Source organism: Strix aluco, chromosome 1 (assembly GCF_031877795.1).
Source record: "Strix aluco isolate bStrAlu1 chromosome 1, bStrAlu1.hap1, whole genome shotgun sequence".
Taxonomy (NCBI): Eukaryota; Metazoa; Chordata; class Aves; order Strigiformes; family Strigidae; genus Strix; species Strix aluco.
In genome coordinates, this window is record NC_133931.1 from 113756590 (window position 1) to 113774310 (window position 17721).

The 17721-nt window shown below is 37.3% G+C and overlaps 1 protein-coding gene across 2 annotated transcripts in view; it reads right to left on the reverse strand.

Moving 5' to 3' along the window:
• Positions 1 to 17721, reverse strand: part of PTPRN2 (protein tyrosine phosphatase receptor type N2) — a 683390-nt gene that overhangs the window by 18277 nt on the left and 647392 nt on the right. For both annotated transcript variants that reach the window (XM_074831707.1, XM_074831706.1), the window contains 4 exons: positions 17037 to 17156; positions 15826 to 15992; positions 10152 to 10205; positions 8058 to 8122 (listed from right to left, as the gene is read on the reverse strand). In XM_074831707.1, the coding sequence (XP_074687808.1) occupies positions 8058 to 8122; positions 10152 to 10205; positions 15826 to 15992; positions 17037 to 17156 (406 nt within the window). The remainder of the gene's footprint in view (positions 1 to 8057; positions 8123 to 10151; positions 10206 to 15825; positions 15993 to 17036; positions 17157 to 17721) is intronic.

Here is a 17721-nt window from a genome sequence, read left to right on the forward strand (position 1 = left end):
GGCCAGGAGGATCATTTGATGCTTTTCACGGAAAGAGAAAAGTGTCAGCAAAAACCTAGTGAGGGACACGCTTTTAAAGATAACAAAAAAGATAAATGTATTCAGGCTGGCATTTTCATTAAAAGCTTATTCTCCCTCTGAGATGAACATCATCAGTGTGCATACGTGTATGTAGTTAGGGATAGACCCAACATATACCTGAATTGGTGAACTGTCTGTAATTTCAGACAAAATATGTAACTGCTTCTATACACCTAACAATGACCCAAATTAAAATTTCACTACCTTTGTTAAAAACAAAACAAAACAAAACAAAACAAAACAAAACCAGCACAACAAAAGAACCCAACAGGCAAAGCAAGCATATAAATGGAGAAGTGACTACTTAAAGTAATAAAAATGAAGTAATGAAAATTATTGTGACAGTCATACACACAGAGTATACATAACATAATGTCATTGTTCACACTTTTTATATTAATACTTGAAAACTGCATGTTATAAGTGTATAAATGTAAGTGATATGGCTTAGTCAGTATACAATCCAAAGGAAGGTGATACTGAAGATGAAACACCTAGGAACAGCCCAGTATTTTAAAAACTGCTACATGCTTCTAAGCTCACACTGATTTTAACAGTCTTGCAGGAATAGACATTCACTACTGACATGTCAGCTTTTAAGCTAATATCCTTTGTCAATGCAGAAAAAACCATGCAGAAACCACTCACTGTAACTGAATGCAAAGGGATGTTAATTTGAGGACCAATCCTTCCTCACTTCCACTGTGCACGAGAATATGTCACATCACATTCTATACCATATAGGAATTGTTTCTCTTTTACATCTAGATTTCCTTCACCCTTCTCAGAAGTTAAAAGTAAAAGGAATATGCCTAAATTACTACATGCAAGAAATAGAAGTTAATGAGTTATATTCCATACGGAGTAAGATATCCCATAATCACCTATGGTCACTTCACAAAATACAAGTGAACACATCAAAATTCAACTTAGACACGCACACTCACGCACACAATACGAAGTGTATACATAGTAAGAATTGTATATGTGCTGCTACTGCCTACTTACAGGTGTTTCCCAGTATCAGCTCCCATAGAGTTCTACACTACTTGCTTTAGTACCCCTTCCAGAAACTACCAGTGAATTACCTTAAAGGCACTTTATCTCCACATGCCGAATCAAACATGAGCAAAGTTAAGAGGCTGATTGCAAAAATGACATTTCTGAAAACATGCCCCAGTTGGTCCTAAAAAATCTTGGGAGTCCCCTTTGGAAAATGTGACGTTTCTTTACAGGGGACACAGAAGCTCGCCCACATGAATCTATTAAATTGTAAGAACTACATTTTACATCACTTTCATTTTACGTTGCACGTAGGTGGCAATGCTTTCACAAGACAGTATATAGAGTGACCTGAATAAAAGATGCAACTATTATGGATTCATTCTTTAACAAAGTTTATCCTTAAAAGTGACTAAACTGGTCCGGCTATAGAAGTTGTGGAATAATTACACTTTAGTTAGGTAATATACATTGTACCCTTTACAGCCAGAAGACTACCATCTGGTCAATTAAAACACTTCTCTTCAAATCATTCTATGGACTGCTGCATGAGATTAGCTACAAAAAAAGTAGTTCTTCACTCTGTGTATAAACCTCCTTTTCCAAACATTTGCCCAGCTGCTTCTCAAACTGATAGCACAGTACTTCTATGACCAGCTTTTTCACTTTTCCATATTCTAACCTACCTATTGTGTGAAAAAATGCCATCCAAATTCCTTATCTGCTTGTCTCCTCCTTAGTTTCAGTCAATGACCTCTTGTTTTCAAATTAGTCACTATCTCAAGCTGCTTACTGACATCAATACATTCCTTTCAGGGTCTTCTAACGCTCTATGGGGACCCCCCTTCGTGCTCCCTTTCCCAAGGAATAGCCCATGTCTGATCAGTCTTTCTTCACAATTCATTTGCCCCAAACCCTGAATAATTAGGATTGCTTTCTACCACACTTTCCTAGTCCCAATTCTTTTCCAGTAAAATCACCAAAACAGCAAATTACTCAAGAAATATGGCTCCTGTAATCCCTGACCATTAAACTATATAAAAAAGAAAAAAGCCAATGAAATTACATCAGTAACTTGTTTGCTTTTTGTTTGAAATCTCTATATACCATATATACCATCTAGAAATGCAGTCCATACAACACACACTAAGAAACATTAACCAACACCACCCTCCCTGTGGTCACTAATTCATTTCAGAACAGAAGCTTGTAGAACATGCTACATTTCAATCTTCATTTTATGAACTATTAATTGATGACTATAGAGTGTCAATAATGGGTCAAAAGCTTTAAAGCTTTATATGTTAAAATGTGTCTTGCAAAGAAAATAAACACAGTTTTAAACAGCTTGTTCTAAATAGTGAGTTTGCTGAGCATCACAGGCTGGACCGTGAAAAACTGTCCTATACATTCCCTATACACTTTTGCATGTAGCTGGGGGCCCAGCTCTCATTGTGATTAATTATCTGCTGGGAAAGGCTGCAAGAATGAGCACTATTTGCCTAATTGTGTTTCCAGGGTAACTCATTACATAAAAGTTACAATACATAAACGCAGCTCATTTGAAAAAACGGCCTTATAACATATGATATGTTTACATGGACACTAAGAACTTCCTTCAGAAACTGAAATAGCAACATTTTAGATTTACATGGTTAGCATTATTGTTGCTGAGAACTGGGGCAGTCTTGTGGATAGCACAGTAGTGCACAAAGCAAAACCTAATTTTTTTTGCTTTACCCGCCTGCATTTTTTCCCTTTTTCCTACAGATAATAATCTATCTCACCCAAATCTCAAAGACCAGCAATGCGATTGATTCAAACTTAGAATATGAAAACAATTAGATTTTTAGGTCCTGAATTTTTCTGCTGTAAAGTTTTCTCCAGAATACCACCTATTTCTAATCTTGCTCTCTTACCATTAAATACCACTTAAAAAAAAAGTAATCTCTCTTTTACGCTATATATTCTCTCAGCATGTCACGTAGTATGTTGTTTTATTTTCATGGGAGAAACTGGATCCTGGGCTGAAGAAATATTCCCTTGTTCAGCAAGAGCATGTCAGAAATAGTCTGCTCTAGACTTGTATCAGCACAAATGAACAATAGAATTTTCTCAGACTTTGCATAAGGACTCAAAAATAAGCAGATTGAATCCATTTTAACACGAATATGGGCAAGCATTTTCTTTCATAAAATCCTTTCAGAGAGGAACTAACCCCACAACTTCATTATGATTGTTAAATCCACACAGCAGATAAGCAAAACCTCAGCAAGGGTTCAGATTAGCCAAAATCATTTGATCACGATGAGTCAGAAGGCGAATTAAGGAATCTTTTGTTTTGCTTTAAAATGTCACGGTATAAACTGCATCTGCTCAGGAGCTGACTCACAAGACCCTCAGACAATAGGGTAGCAGGGGCAAGGAAAGGACTTGGGGAGATAACCTTTGCAGCCAGCCCTGGCCAAAGAGTGTGTGCTCATCAATTATAATCCAAGCTTTTGAATGTGAGAGAATAAACCGTTGGTTTGGCTTTGCTAAATCAAACCTTTTTGCTGGGTTTTAGAATTTGGAAATCAATACTTTAAAAGGCTTTTAAAATTCATATTCGCCTTCTCTTTGACTCATCTCATTCCAGCTAGTTCAAACACGAGAAAATGGATGGTCAGCAAACCCCAAGCAGCTGCTGGCTGGATTAATATCTAAAAATCAAACTATTATCTATACTATCCAAGCCTCTCAGTTCAGAAAAATGAAAGTGGGAAGACCCATAATCTCATTCTTTTCTTTTTCGTGCCAGAAACAATAAAAATGTCTTGCAATATATCAAACTTCTAGTCACTACAATAAGCCTGCAGGAAAGACAAGAAATGAGAAAATCCTCAACTTTTCTCTAGATCACACAAAAAGAAAAAACTTGATCAGATCAGTTACTGTGACTTTGGGGTGAGGAAGGAATATCAAGTAGACTAAATCTAAATCAGTTTATCTTCCCTGGTAACAAAGGATAAAACTTGTAAATACATCAAGAACTCTGAAATCCTCAGCAGAAATTAGCCTCAGAAAAACAGTCTCTGTCAAAAATCCAGCATGAATTGTTATCTACAAAAACAATCCATTATCATTTCTGTATTTATTTAAATCGTGGAAGTGCACATAGAGTTGAAATAAATCATTTCTCAACTTCTCACTTAAAACTAGACCTTGTCCTAGCTGTCTGTCAGGGAAATGAGAGGTGACTTGGTAACTGTCTTAAAGTTGTAACACCCATGTAAAAATAGTATCATAGTTAAATAGCTATCATAGTTAAAACACCTTAAATAGTATTTAAATGTTCTACTGTAAGGCCCCATTCACCACCATTTAGTTTTTGTTATTACTTTGATGGGTTTAAGTTCAGGGTCTTGTAACTGCTCTGCATATGAATTTAGCAAGAAAAATAATTATAGTAATAAACTACATGATAAATAGCAGTGTTAAATTACAGGAACAACTAAACAAAAGGATACACTTGCATTTAAAACTTTCCACTGACACAACACAGGAATGGTAGCACTGAATAGACACCGTTGTTCTCTGACTGTTCCAGTATCTAATAAGATTATTTAATGTGGCTGTTTGGAGTGAATACACAGATGCAGTCATTACATTTACTGCACAGAGGACAGTGAAATTCATTAAAAACCCAACCCAACAGGAAATCCTTCCTGACGCTGTGCAGAGCCGGACGGAGTCCCGCAGGCTGGCACTGTGTGGCTCTCAGAGGTAGCTGGGGGCTGGGGAGGTGTTCGCTAAGCGAGGGCTCCTGCGAGCTCTGTGTGAGCTCTTGCATGCCCTCCCACCTGCTCAACCCCCTCTACCAAGTACACCAAGGGGGCATTTCTATCCTTGGTACCGACTTTTACCATCCTGCAGGTGCACTAAAATAGGGTGCTTTGCTTTTTTTATATTTCATTCCTGCCTTCTTGAAGGGATTGGGGCCATCAGACTGACATGGTGGCTGTCAAGCACAAAATCCTCCCCAACCTGATTTCTTTTTCCCTGGTTTAGGCTTTAGGAACAGTTCCTTTGCTGGTGGTTCTCTGCATCTAAAATAATATGAGGGATGGCAACAGGCAAGACAGTAGAAGATATGAATTTATAACGTGTTTAATAGACTAAGTATTAGCCCTAATTCAATGAGCAGTAGGAGAAGAAATTGTAAATGACAAAGGCATTTACAGTCTAAGAGAATGCAGGGAAGTAAATCATTACATGAAAAAGGAGCTCCTTTTCTCAACCTACCCTATTAAAAGCCCCACTAAAGAGCCAAGGCATTTATTGATTGCTTTCTACTTTCCCACTGCCGAAACTAAGTACTCCTCTATTTACTTTGATTTAAAAATGCATTATTGTCTACTTTCTAATAAACCAGACAGTGGAACAAGAAACTCAAATTATTCTAAGTTTATTCTTAAAAGTCCGTTTTTTTTTTTTTTTTTTTTGGAAAGTCTGAAGGCCTTAATCCTTAAAAGCCTTTTTGAAAGAAATGTTACTAGATGCTGGCCTTGCAGCTGGGCCCAGATTGAAAGTGCACTTACATTTTTATGTTTAGTGCTGAAGGACTCTGAAGTTAGCCCTCGCACTCCACATAAAAGCTTTGGAAAGGGCATTCTTTGCCACTCGTGCAATTCATTCTCTAAGAAAAGGAAATGGAAAGAAAGATTTCATGTCCAGGGCTTCAGGCCTTTGATCATTTGATGAACATTGGATCCTCAACCTGGGCCTCCAGCTTCTCAGGCCAGACAAAGAGGGCCCCGGCCGCACAGGCTGGGCCTCGGTTCCCGCCCGAACAAAACCTTTGGCGGCCGCACAGTGTGACAGCCTGGGAAAGGCCCACCTCAGCAGGGCTGAGATGCCCGCTCTGCCCTTTGATCTTTCATTTAAACCCCAGCCAAAGCACCAGGTCAGGGGATTTCGCGTCGCACACCCCCATGGGCAGAGGGGAGCAGGTCAAGAACAAAATGGGGGTGACCGATCTCCAAAAAGCCCTGTGACGCCTTTCTCTGGCCAGTTTCACATGACTTGTCTGGTATTGTGAAGTGCTAAGCCCACACTTAAAATGGAATTTGACATTACATGGTACAATGGAGTCAATAAATGGCATTCTTCAGTGCTTTTACAACAAAGTCAACCCTCCCTTAAGTGGCTGAAAGCCCCAAGCTAGAAAATACTTCTCATTTACTTCTTTATGCAAGTAAACTGCATATACTTTAAATCTAGTTTTCATTATGGCTTCTCATTGCTGATGACTGAAATGAGCTGAACAAATACCTAACAAAGGTCTACATTAATTTTATGACATACCATTGCTTCTATTTTTAAAGACTAGGTTGTCACGTGGCACATAACAAGCATTGGAAATATCTCCATATTCCTTCACAGAGTGAAAACCTATTTTCCAACTAGCATGAAAGACTAATCTCATCCCACTGAAAAATTTATTTTCAGTACAGTGCTCAGGAGAAGGCAAACACACAATTTCTTTTAACATCAGCAGCAAATTTCACATGATGCTCACGGCCAGAAAATTCAGTCCACGTTTGACGAGACATGTTAACAGAATTTAGAGAGGAAAAAATGCTAAACTCTAAATTTCTAAAGGGACAGGATGCCACTATGTCCCACAGAACTGGCATTTGCAGGATGCAATAGCAGATGACTGCAAAGCATGTCATTTTTAAACTACATATAAAAATATGTCTCTGTTAGTGTATTTTTAAACTACATATAAAAATATGTCTGTTAGAAGATTTAGAACAACTGTAAAGTGATTAGAACTCAAAGAACTAAATATTGTTTCTCTATATAAATTAATATATGTTTTTATAATTAATCCTTTTTCTTTAAATACTCATATGTGTATAATGTCAGATTAAGGTGGCTTAAGAACTCAGGTTAAGCATTAAGAAAGGCAAACGACTATTTTTTATTTATTTTTAACCTCACGAGACTTCTCTTCCTCTTAAAATGCAGTTCTATGAAACTGTGACACAAATATAGCCAAAGGCATAAGGAAGGGGTACAATATATAAATAAAGTTGACCATTATGCCTTTTTAACATATGGTCAGGTTTACATGCCCACTTTTACCCTCCTTCCTTTTGAAGACAGTATTAGTATTAAAAATGTGGTTTAGTTCTAACATACAAAGATTATTTCAGGGTATCTCAAGTACTTCCCACCATGAAACACTCACCAGTCAATAAAAAGTAAAGGAATGGTCCGAATCTCTAGAGAATCTATAGACTTCATTTTAAACAAACAACAGTATATATTTATCTTGACAGATGATTTCCCACTTCATAAAATTACATCTCACAGATAAACTAAGGAACAGAAAAGTTAAATAAAATTGTTCAATATTGAGCCGATAGTGGCAGAACTGGGAACAGAGCATTAGTTGATTTATTCTCAGTCCTCTGTCCTGTTCACTACAGTCATTTTCCTCCTAAGAGACAAATCTGTGCAGCACATGAGGCCCTGTCTGGTGCCATCTCTTCAAGGCACTTTGGTGGCAATAGGCAGCTACAAAAAGCAAAGTAATCGCGTTTGACCATCATGGCTGGGTAGGTGACAGAGGAATTGGCAACAGTCATGAAGCAGCTCAGGACCTAACTCACGTAACCACTAAGTAAGGATTGTGCAGCTCCAAGGTATCTTCTTTAAAAATCTGTAATAAGTATTTTAAATGATAAATTTAAAAATTCAAATACTTCTCAACAGCACAAAACCACCTGCTCAGTCACAAAGCATTTATGTTTGTGTCTGTTGTTTGAAATTGCTATGAAAATAAAACTTAAAAACGTTCAGGAAAGAGTACCATTTGCCTTTAATTTATTCTCAGATTTTCTGTGAATATTGCTCCCCACGTTGTCATGGTAACACAAGCACACTTTCAGTACCAAGGAAGTAACAAGCCTTTTGATTCTCACCTTTGGCCATTTTATTGAGAACCATGTCAATTAGAATGTAGGTTCCACTTCTTCCCGCACCATCGCTGCCAACAGAAAGGGAAAAAGAAAAAATGAAGCCCATCAATGTGCATCTAGACTCAACACAAAGGTACCTGCCCTTAATTTTCTGCTGTTACACATGGGGGGAGAGGAAAGAACGAAGGGCTAAGGTAGGGTACTGAGAGAGGAAGCTTGCACTGAATTAACACAAGCTGTTCATGGAAGATTAACTATTAGCCTGAATGGATAACAGGCCTTTGTTTTGATTTTTTAAGCCACGTTGTGTTTATGCAAGAAAAGCATTTTAAACAACAGTGGAAGAATCACTAACCCTAAACCAAGATACCATTCCTGTTCAAAAAGTGTATGTATAACGAATTTATAGTCACTTGTATATGAGATCAAGAATAAGCTAGACCAGAAAATTATCCAGAACAGTCCCAAAATGTTGCAGATAGCATTTGAACACAGTGGTCAGAGGGAATGCATACAGAGACCTGTTAGAGAACCAAAATATTTGATTACTGAGGGACTGTAAACTTTCTTCACTATACGTCATGAGTGGCTTGTTTTTTCTTTTTACCTTTCCCTTTAATTCCTCCTTAGTTGCAATGTCTAGAAAAAATATTATCATGCAATTCCTGAGAAACAGCTTTAACTTTTGTCTATTCCTCAGAGATGTAAGACCAAGCCTTAGGAGGTAGAAAGCTCCCTAATCTGAATGCAGCTTGTGTCCCTTTCAGAGAGCAACGTGTAATTGCCAGCGTGATGCTCTTTTAGAGCTGCTGTTAGCAAACATAATTAAGACTTTAAGTAAAAGCTTTTCTTCTTTCCCTCCCCAAAATTTTTACAAAGGTGCATGTGTGACCAATTAGACTGGTATGTAGTTTTATTAATTAAGCCATTATTTTTATTGATAGCTCAATTTGTGTACAAGAATTAATGAAAGGAAAAATAATAGAACAGCGTGAAGCACGTTATTACATTCTGTTTACAGGCAGGCTATGAAACTCAATTTTTGTTAAGTCTCCGTAGACACAGTTTTTTTTCTTTCAGTTACTAGAAAAGGAGGTAATGGTAATAATTTTTTTTTCTATGTCTATGAAGGGAACAAAGACACAATCTTATTAGTTAAGCTGAATAATGAGAGACAAGGCAGTGATCAGGCCCAATAAAAACAAAAACTACTGAGCCAATGGATCTCCATCCATCACAGTAAGCAAAGGGCAAAAAACTTGAAGGCTCTTCATTCTGCATCAAATATTTCTTTTCTCAGGCTTACAAAACAGCAATGCAAACAAGTCTCCTCCAGAGCATTCACCTCTGCAGAGGGCCTGCTCGCATCCAGTGGAAGGGGACTCTGCTGAGCCACATGTGAGAAACACAACCCCTCCCTCCTCACTCCCACCCAAAGTGGAGTGCCACATGTCAAGCCACCTGCCTCTTAGCAGGGCTGTTTTTCTGTCTTCCTTATCTATGAGAATATCTTTGATAAATAAGTGCAATGTTCTTCTTATATCTTAGAACCTTCAATGGCAAACCCAAACATTAACGTTATTATGGTAAAGTTTTCCATTGACCTGCACGATAGCTTTTCTGTCCATCTGTCGGACTGTCAGGACTAAATATAATTCGTGTTTAAAGGATTACTCAATCTCTGGGTAGGTTTTCACTCCCTGACATTGCCCTCTTCTTACCATCATCACAAAAAGCAGGGAAAGAAAAAATAAAACATAACTGAGTGTTAATAAAATAAAGAAGACTAAATTGGGAGGAACCACTATCACTTTGAAGATTTATGAAATTGAAGTGCTACTTATAATGGAAACGGTAGCCATACATTGTTAAGTCGTGGCACAACAACTACAAAATCATAGGAAAGGATAATTTTATTATGAAAACAGATCCTAAGTATTAATTAGCATTAAAAACCAGTTTAATTATATTTAATACCTTCAGCCTACCTCACTATCTGTTTAGTGATTCATCTAAAGCTTTCATTTCCCCATTTTGTTTATATTAAATTTTTACACACACAAATCTTTCTGAAGCTATTTTAGAAATTGTACTTGCCTGCAATGAACAACTACTGGACAAGAGCGACCCCTGTAGCACTTGTTTACTTTTCTGAAATAAAACAGACACAAAAAATTAATTAAGCATATTACATACTGTTTCTTTAGCCAACTGTCAAAAATAAGCAATAAGAAAAAGAAATATTGCAGTCTTTTAAGAAATGGTCAGGTTGATAATTTCCTAATATAACAAGCAGTTGTTACATACATAATCTTGTTTAAAGTTTGCTTCTGCTTTGCTGCTGTAGAAATCCCAGAAAACATCCCATTATCACTGTTGGCTAGGCATGATCTCCTTTCTCAAATGTCTCATGTCTTAGCTCCAAAACTATGATTATCCTGAGATGCTTTAATTTTAAAGCCAACTTTGAGTTCATGAGCTTGCTCAAAGAAATATCAAGGGGCATCAAACTGAATCCAGAATTAAAAGTGGCTATTTCAGTATACTTTGTACAATGTGTGCTGATTTGTAAAACCAGTTCTCCCCAGAAAGGCAAATACCAAATCTCCTGAAAAGCTTCTCACAATTCTAAAATGTAATCTATTGTGGTTAAAATAACTAAGATGATCAGTAAGCTTTCCTGCTTTAGTTCTAGTGCAGAAGTCTTATATCTTTTAATATTTACACATTATTGTCTTCTACAGCTTCCTGGTTAAACATTCTCAGTGCCAATAGAATATATGTGAAGTCAATCAATAAAAGTACAGCTACAGAGCAGGTCTGCTGATATGTAAACTCAGTGAAGGAATTAACTAGTGCTGAAGCAAACCAAGATACTCAGTCTAAGAATAGAGCCCACAAAATTGGTTTAAATCTATTTAAATTGCCTTACAAAAACCAAAATCCCAAACCCTCTCTTCTGCTCTAGGATATATTTTGCATGTCAAGTATGTTACAGGCCCAAAAAAACATAAAATATGCACACATATGTTAACAAGGCAAGCTGAATAAAGGCTAAAATGGGAAAGCATTGCTTCAAGAAATCAAAACCTTTCATTCAATTTACTTGATGAGATGTTTGAGTTTACTGGAGCTAGGAGGTCTCCTATAAAACCGTTTCATAGGGCCGCTTCCAAGGGGTGCCCAGACCCTCTAATCATCCCCAGCTCAGCGCAAGCATTACATATGATCCTGACTGCTAAACTGAAGTGAGCTGCTGGAATTTGGCAACTGTGGTACGATGTTATTATGAATTTTAAATCATAACTAACCTACTGAATCATTTAGTTTTTGGCTGTTCATCTATTCACTAACATCTGTGCTGTGAAAACATGCATATATCTTTAAACACTGCTTACAGTATAGCCTGAAGATGCCTAAACTTCTAAATCTAACAGGGAGTCAGTATACCTGGAACTCAACCCAAACAGGCCACCAAGATGTTGGTGATGTCCTAGGAAACTGTGTTTTCACATTCTGCTTTTTATTATTTAAGATTTTAACCAAACTTGATAACAATATTAAGTCCTTGTAATGATTCCCTTTAAGCATTACAATTCAGGAATATTTCACAATTCTTACTCTTTTGCTTACTGATGTAAATCATATTTGCAGAGACTTTCTGTCTCTATTTATATTCCTTGGATCTAAGTAATTAATGCAGTAGAACAACGTTCTATGAAATAAGTGGTAATTCATTGAGAAGCACCCAACTTTAAAAGTTAAATGGACCATTTACATGTCCATAAATGCATATATACGCAGGCACTACCAAGCCAAACTTCAATGACGTAAGCTGCAGTAAGAGTTTTCACATGAATGAACCATTCAATTCTTGACGGTCATATCTGAGGCTCTACTCCTTCTATACAATATAAACCCTGATATTTATTTTTTTGATTGTTCAGTAAATTATATTTGAAATGTCTGTAACAACATCTGATACAGTCCACATTCCCCTATGTGCAGATGGTCATCCTCCCCCCACCCCCCATCATGTGCGTTAGTAAAGAGTAGTTTCTGCATTTAAAGTATGAAATAAAAGCTAATCACTACAGAGGGTTATTTACCGTTTTTTTGTTTGTTTTTTTTTTTTTTTTTTCCCCTCTGCTTGTGTGGGTCTTTTGTTCCTTGTATGGCACCACTAATATATTTGCATGTTGTAACTAGCCATTTACCAAAGTCCGAATATAATTTCAGTAACAACCTCGATCTAAACCTATCAGTAAATCAGACCTCTCAGTAAATCAGACAGCCAGAGACACATGTTAGGGAAAGACACCTTATGTTTGTCAGTTTTATTGAAGGCGTTTCAAACATTTTCATTATCACACATTTCAGAAAACACATTAAAACAAAGGGATTCAATCCAGCTGGTTCAAAGCTTTGTCTATATATAGTTTATGAAAATATTTAGAAGTGCAGCAACATCTCATTTCATTCTTAGTTCTGGCTAATGAGAGTGAGCTGAAAATTCATCAGTAAGCAAAGTTCTTGAATGTTGAAGAAAATATATATTATATATATATACATATACAGGAAGAATTAACTTAGAAAGAATGATTAGTAATACAAACCAACCCTTGGCTCATTGAGTGAAAAAGAAAACATCATGCAAACCATCAGCAAGCAAAGGTCAGAGGTCGTTAGAGGCTCAGAAAAGGGGTTTCCCACATTGTCCCTGCAGCAGAGTCACAGTTTCCAATGATCACTTTTGTGACTATGCAACTGGGCTCATATTACTAGCTGCAACATCACAAAAATGACACTGGCAACCGCTAATTAGCTGGCAAAATAAGAATTTGTCCATTTTTAAAGTGAGCAGTGTTAGTAAATGCCATTGCACACAGCGAGAAGTGATAGCATAATAGATATATATTTTAAGCAAAGCCCTCACATGTGATGCTAATTATCTTTTAGCTTAGCAGTCCCTCTTTAAAGTGTAAATGTGCTCCCTCTGGGCTCAAGAAATATTTAATTACACATATCAGTGCATGACTAACAAGCTAGTCCAGAGCAATAATGATTGGTCTATTGTTCAAAATGAAATTAGGACTCCAGAAGCATTTAAAACTGACCAGTGGTTTCTGTAGTAGCCTCACCTCTCAGGGACTGTCTTTTGCACAGAATTTTTAAATATATAGAATAATCTCTTATTGGCAATTTATACCTACATTGTGAAAGTATGATAGATTATTCTGCAAGGTTTAATGTATCTGCTAAATGCAAAATCATCTAAAACACTTTCTGATACATAATAACGAGAAATGTAAGCTTTAAGTTTTCAAAGAGACTTGCAAAATTTACTTCAATAAAAATTTTAAGGTCCATATTTCCACAGACTCTGGGCAAGGTAATTTTGGGAATCCAATTTTTCTTGGTGATGAATTATAAAAAATAGAGGGTTGGTTATGTATATGCTTAATTTCATATATGTATGTGAATATATAAATATACACACATATCCATATATATATATACAAACACACTGAATGCACATAAAACCAGATAGATTAAAAGAAATGAGAGCAGCCCCCTCCTAGCACTACCCTACTACGAGTATGGTAGCACCGTCAGACATTTATTCTGGGGGCTTTATGACTCAGCTGTCATAATCCAGCAGAGTTTGTACTTTAAACAGGAAGCTTCAGGTGCAAAACATGTATTGTATAAATGAATTCCAAAGACATTATTTTAGCAATAGTTCATTAGTTTTTTTGTCATTAAAAAACCAGCAACATCAGATGACCAAGAAAACTGAGATTCATAGACCAGCTATTGTGCATGCCAAAATTCCTTTTCAGGCGGAATTTTACTATGCATTCAGTATTATGAGTTCATTGTACAAAATCTGCACGTAGCAAATGATTACAGTACCCTACACTGGACTGTGAATACATATGAAATGAACACTCAGAATTCAATTAAATCTTAACAGGTTCATTCCCATATTGGCTTTAAATACAAAGAATGGCAGCTCCACTACTTTTCTCATCTAGTTATAATTTTTCTTTTTCAAAGTATTGCACAACAGTTCTTCAACATGGCTATTTAACCCTTACACAGTGTCACTCTAAGAAGTGCTTTCTTGGTGATGTGAACTGTGACTTACTGTAGATCTAATCCTGCAGTTCATGCAGGGACCTCAATTCTTACTGAAGCAAGTCGGAGTCGAGGTGCTCCAAACTTCAGATGTCCTGGCTGTATAGGCTCATTTACAGTCTAGTTAGAATTGCTAGCAGATTTCCCACTAACTTCCAAAGGAGCAAAATCGGATGCTGTGTTGGCTCCGTGCTGCAGCCTCGCATGGCTTAATGGAACCAATTCAGAATTTTCACTACAGAAATTCACTACAGGCAACTTCCTTGGTACCACAAGTAAAGGGAAAACAACCTATAAAAAACACATTAAAGTTTGAACCCAGAGAAGAAAACCTTGAAAATTCAATTACAATTTCAACTCCTACGGCTGTGCTTCCTTCCTCCACTACTGCTTTTGCATTGCGAGTCTGTAGCATATCCTTATATTCTTACCTAGCCATAGCTCCTAGTGACTCAGTACAGCTGTACTCTGTCACTTGACCTGCACCGTGTTAGATGACTCCCTGCTTTGAAAAGCCTTAAAGAATACTGATGGATGTAGGGTGGCATTTAGTCCTAAATTTTTGAGGGTCAAATCTTGCCAACAGACAACTGTGCAACCAGCTCCCGTTGGATATAAGCCAGCTTCTCCCCTCAGGTGCAGATGCGTAATTCCGACTGGCATCAGTCAGAGCTCCCAGCACTTATTGGAAGAAACAAGTTTGGACCTTTTGAGCACTGAGCCCCTTATAATCACTTTGGGGGGGTTGTAGATAATATGGTGGCACAGAGAGGGAAACACGCGATCCCACAAGCCACTTGTGAATTGAGAACCAACTCCCCAAACCTCCCGGAGATTCTTTTCATTAATCGTAAGCGCATCACTGTGGATTAGCTGATACATGCTAACACCTACACATGATGCACTGGGCACGGTTTGCAATCAAATGAAGATTATTTCACTCCAGTATTTATCATGCATGGCTTTAATTTTGAAATTAAAATTTAGATAGACACAGCAAACATTAGAGAAGGTGGCAAGGACTTTCACAGGTTTTGCCTTTGTATATTTGTATTTTAAAGTCATGTTTACTTTCTTTAAAATTCCAGAGGGCGTGCTTTGTCAACATTTTCATCTGCTTTCTCAAATTCCCACCTTCCTGTAGCCAAAGAAGGTCTAAAGACCTCACTGTTTGATCCTTATGAGCAAACGCTCCCAGAGGAATGCTGTTATTGCCATACGTCTCCATTGCGATTTTTTTTTTTTCCAACCGTGCTCATACTACATGATTTATTTGTGAGATTCTTGCAGTAAGGATCATAGGGGAGCCAAACAAAATGCCTGGAAGTTGCAGAATGGATAAATACTTGGAAAACAAAGAAATACAGAAGCACTGAAGAGCTGTACAAAGGGAGGAAAGGTATCGATCTCTAAATGGGAAATGAGTATGTCTCAAAACCAGGCAACATCTACGTGTGAGGCAACACTAAACATCAACCTACTGCAGATTTTTGTGTTAGTTTAGCATTGTGGCATCACAGGCTGAGGAACCCCCTTTCAAACCAGAAATATTTAAAGGACAATTAAAAGGATTAGTTTAGTTCCTCAGTTCTGTATCATCTTAAACAACCTGTCATACTTTGTGCTTTACCTGCGGAAATCCAGAAGTGATCTTGTGGAAGCAGGAACCCTCTGATCGTTCCAGCTGAGGAAGTGGAACTGTGTCACTGTGCGGGTCTCATTTGTCTGCAGGTTCTTCAGGTAGAAGCTCCTCACGAGGAAATCCTCACACCAGATGTGCTCAGAGACAAGGTTTACCTACACCCCACAGGAAGGAACAAACAGAGATCAGCAATTTCAGTTGCAAGCCACATCTTCAGGACTGCAGGTGTAAGACATCTGGGATGAAGGAATTGCATGAGTTTTATTTTTATTAGAAAAGTGGCCATTGCTGGGAATTTTTTTTTTTTAATTTAGCAGTCAGTGTAGTTGTCAGGAAGGGGTTAGCTGCCACTGCTATTTTATTGAAAACGTAAAAAAAATTCTTGACAGTTTTAGTGCAAAAGAAAAAAATCACTAAATTGAAACTTTTTATCGTTACGTGACTACAAAAGACAAACCTGAGTTGAATTCACATGAGAAGTGAAAAGTCAGTTTCTTCTGCTATGTAGAAACATAAGCATTAAAAAAATGCAGCTTATTTGCAGAGTTCATCTTTTCAGAAAATGAGTTTGTTCACATTTTAGTTTAAATAACAATATTTCTTTGTATTTCCCTATTCTTTGTATTTGGCATTGTGGTATTATTTTCTTCCTCTACTCAGCTGAACAACTGGAAAAATCTGACAAACACTGCCAGTGGTATGGTTTGACAAAACGGGGGATACGATATTTTGAGCTAGAAATGTAAAGCAAAAACTACAAATATATATTTATTGTTGTGGCTGAAGCAAAAGGTAAAAATAGATAGCATTAATTAGCTATATAGAGGCTTTTCTACGAAGATATACATATGGTTTTCCTAAGGCAAAATCCACTAGTTCTAAAAATACTATTTTCCTATAAAATATAAAGACACAGTTTCACATTTCAACCACTTGCAAAACCGCTTGAAAAACAAAATTGCCCTTTTTCATTGTAGTGCTTGGCTCATTATTTACTAGATTTTATTCAGCAGAAACTACCTTGCTATTAAAACTGCACTTGATTTTTTTGCAAATCTAAAACTAGTCGAAGGCACATGAAGAGTAAGAGCCCTGAGCAAAACCTCCAGGTTAGATCAGCTTAAACACCATTTTGCCCCCTATGAAATCAAGCCACACACTTACTGTCACGTTTACAACCAGATACTTTGTTTAGGTACCTCATAGATGTGGTAGAGGTTTGACCCTTCGTCTGGCCAATAGTGGTAGCACTGTTTGACTCCGTTTTCTGCGAGGGGTGTCAGCATGACAATAACGACACAGCCGTTCTCCCAGACCATCTGCAGACAAAGAAAGACACCGTGGCCACATTGTGACTGCCTAATTACTGCGTGACATGTATAATTACTGCACTCAGACACACAATCAAAATTTATTCCATTCACAGGAAATTTATTTCATTTTCATTAGACACTTTTACTCTGCAGCTGCTTTCAAATCCCTGAATAAACTGGCACCATATTTTGCAGGCGTCCATGAAATATTAAAGAATTTCCAGCGATTTCAATTCGGGTCTTCCACAAAATCTCTCCTCGTTCCTGGTACCGTGATCAGCTGCTTTTCTGTCAAACTTTTAGATCCACAAAGGGAACACTGAATGATGCTTGCAGAACACGCAGCTATTTGGGGTCTGATATTTAATACTAAAGCAGTATGGACCTACTAAAGTCTCATGCACTGAAACCTGTTTGTGTTCTCAGCCCTCTTACTTTTCACAGTTTGCCATGTAGCAAAAGCTACTAAACTGCTGCATTGCTGAAACAATCATAAAAGTTGCAGCTGAATAACAGTAATGAGTAAGAGACAGGAAAAACCTAACCCAAATCTGTTCTTCCAGAAACATTT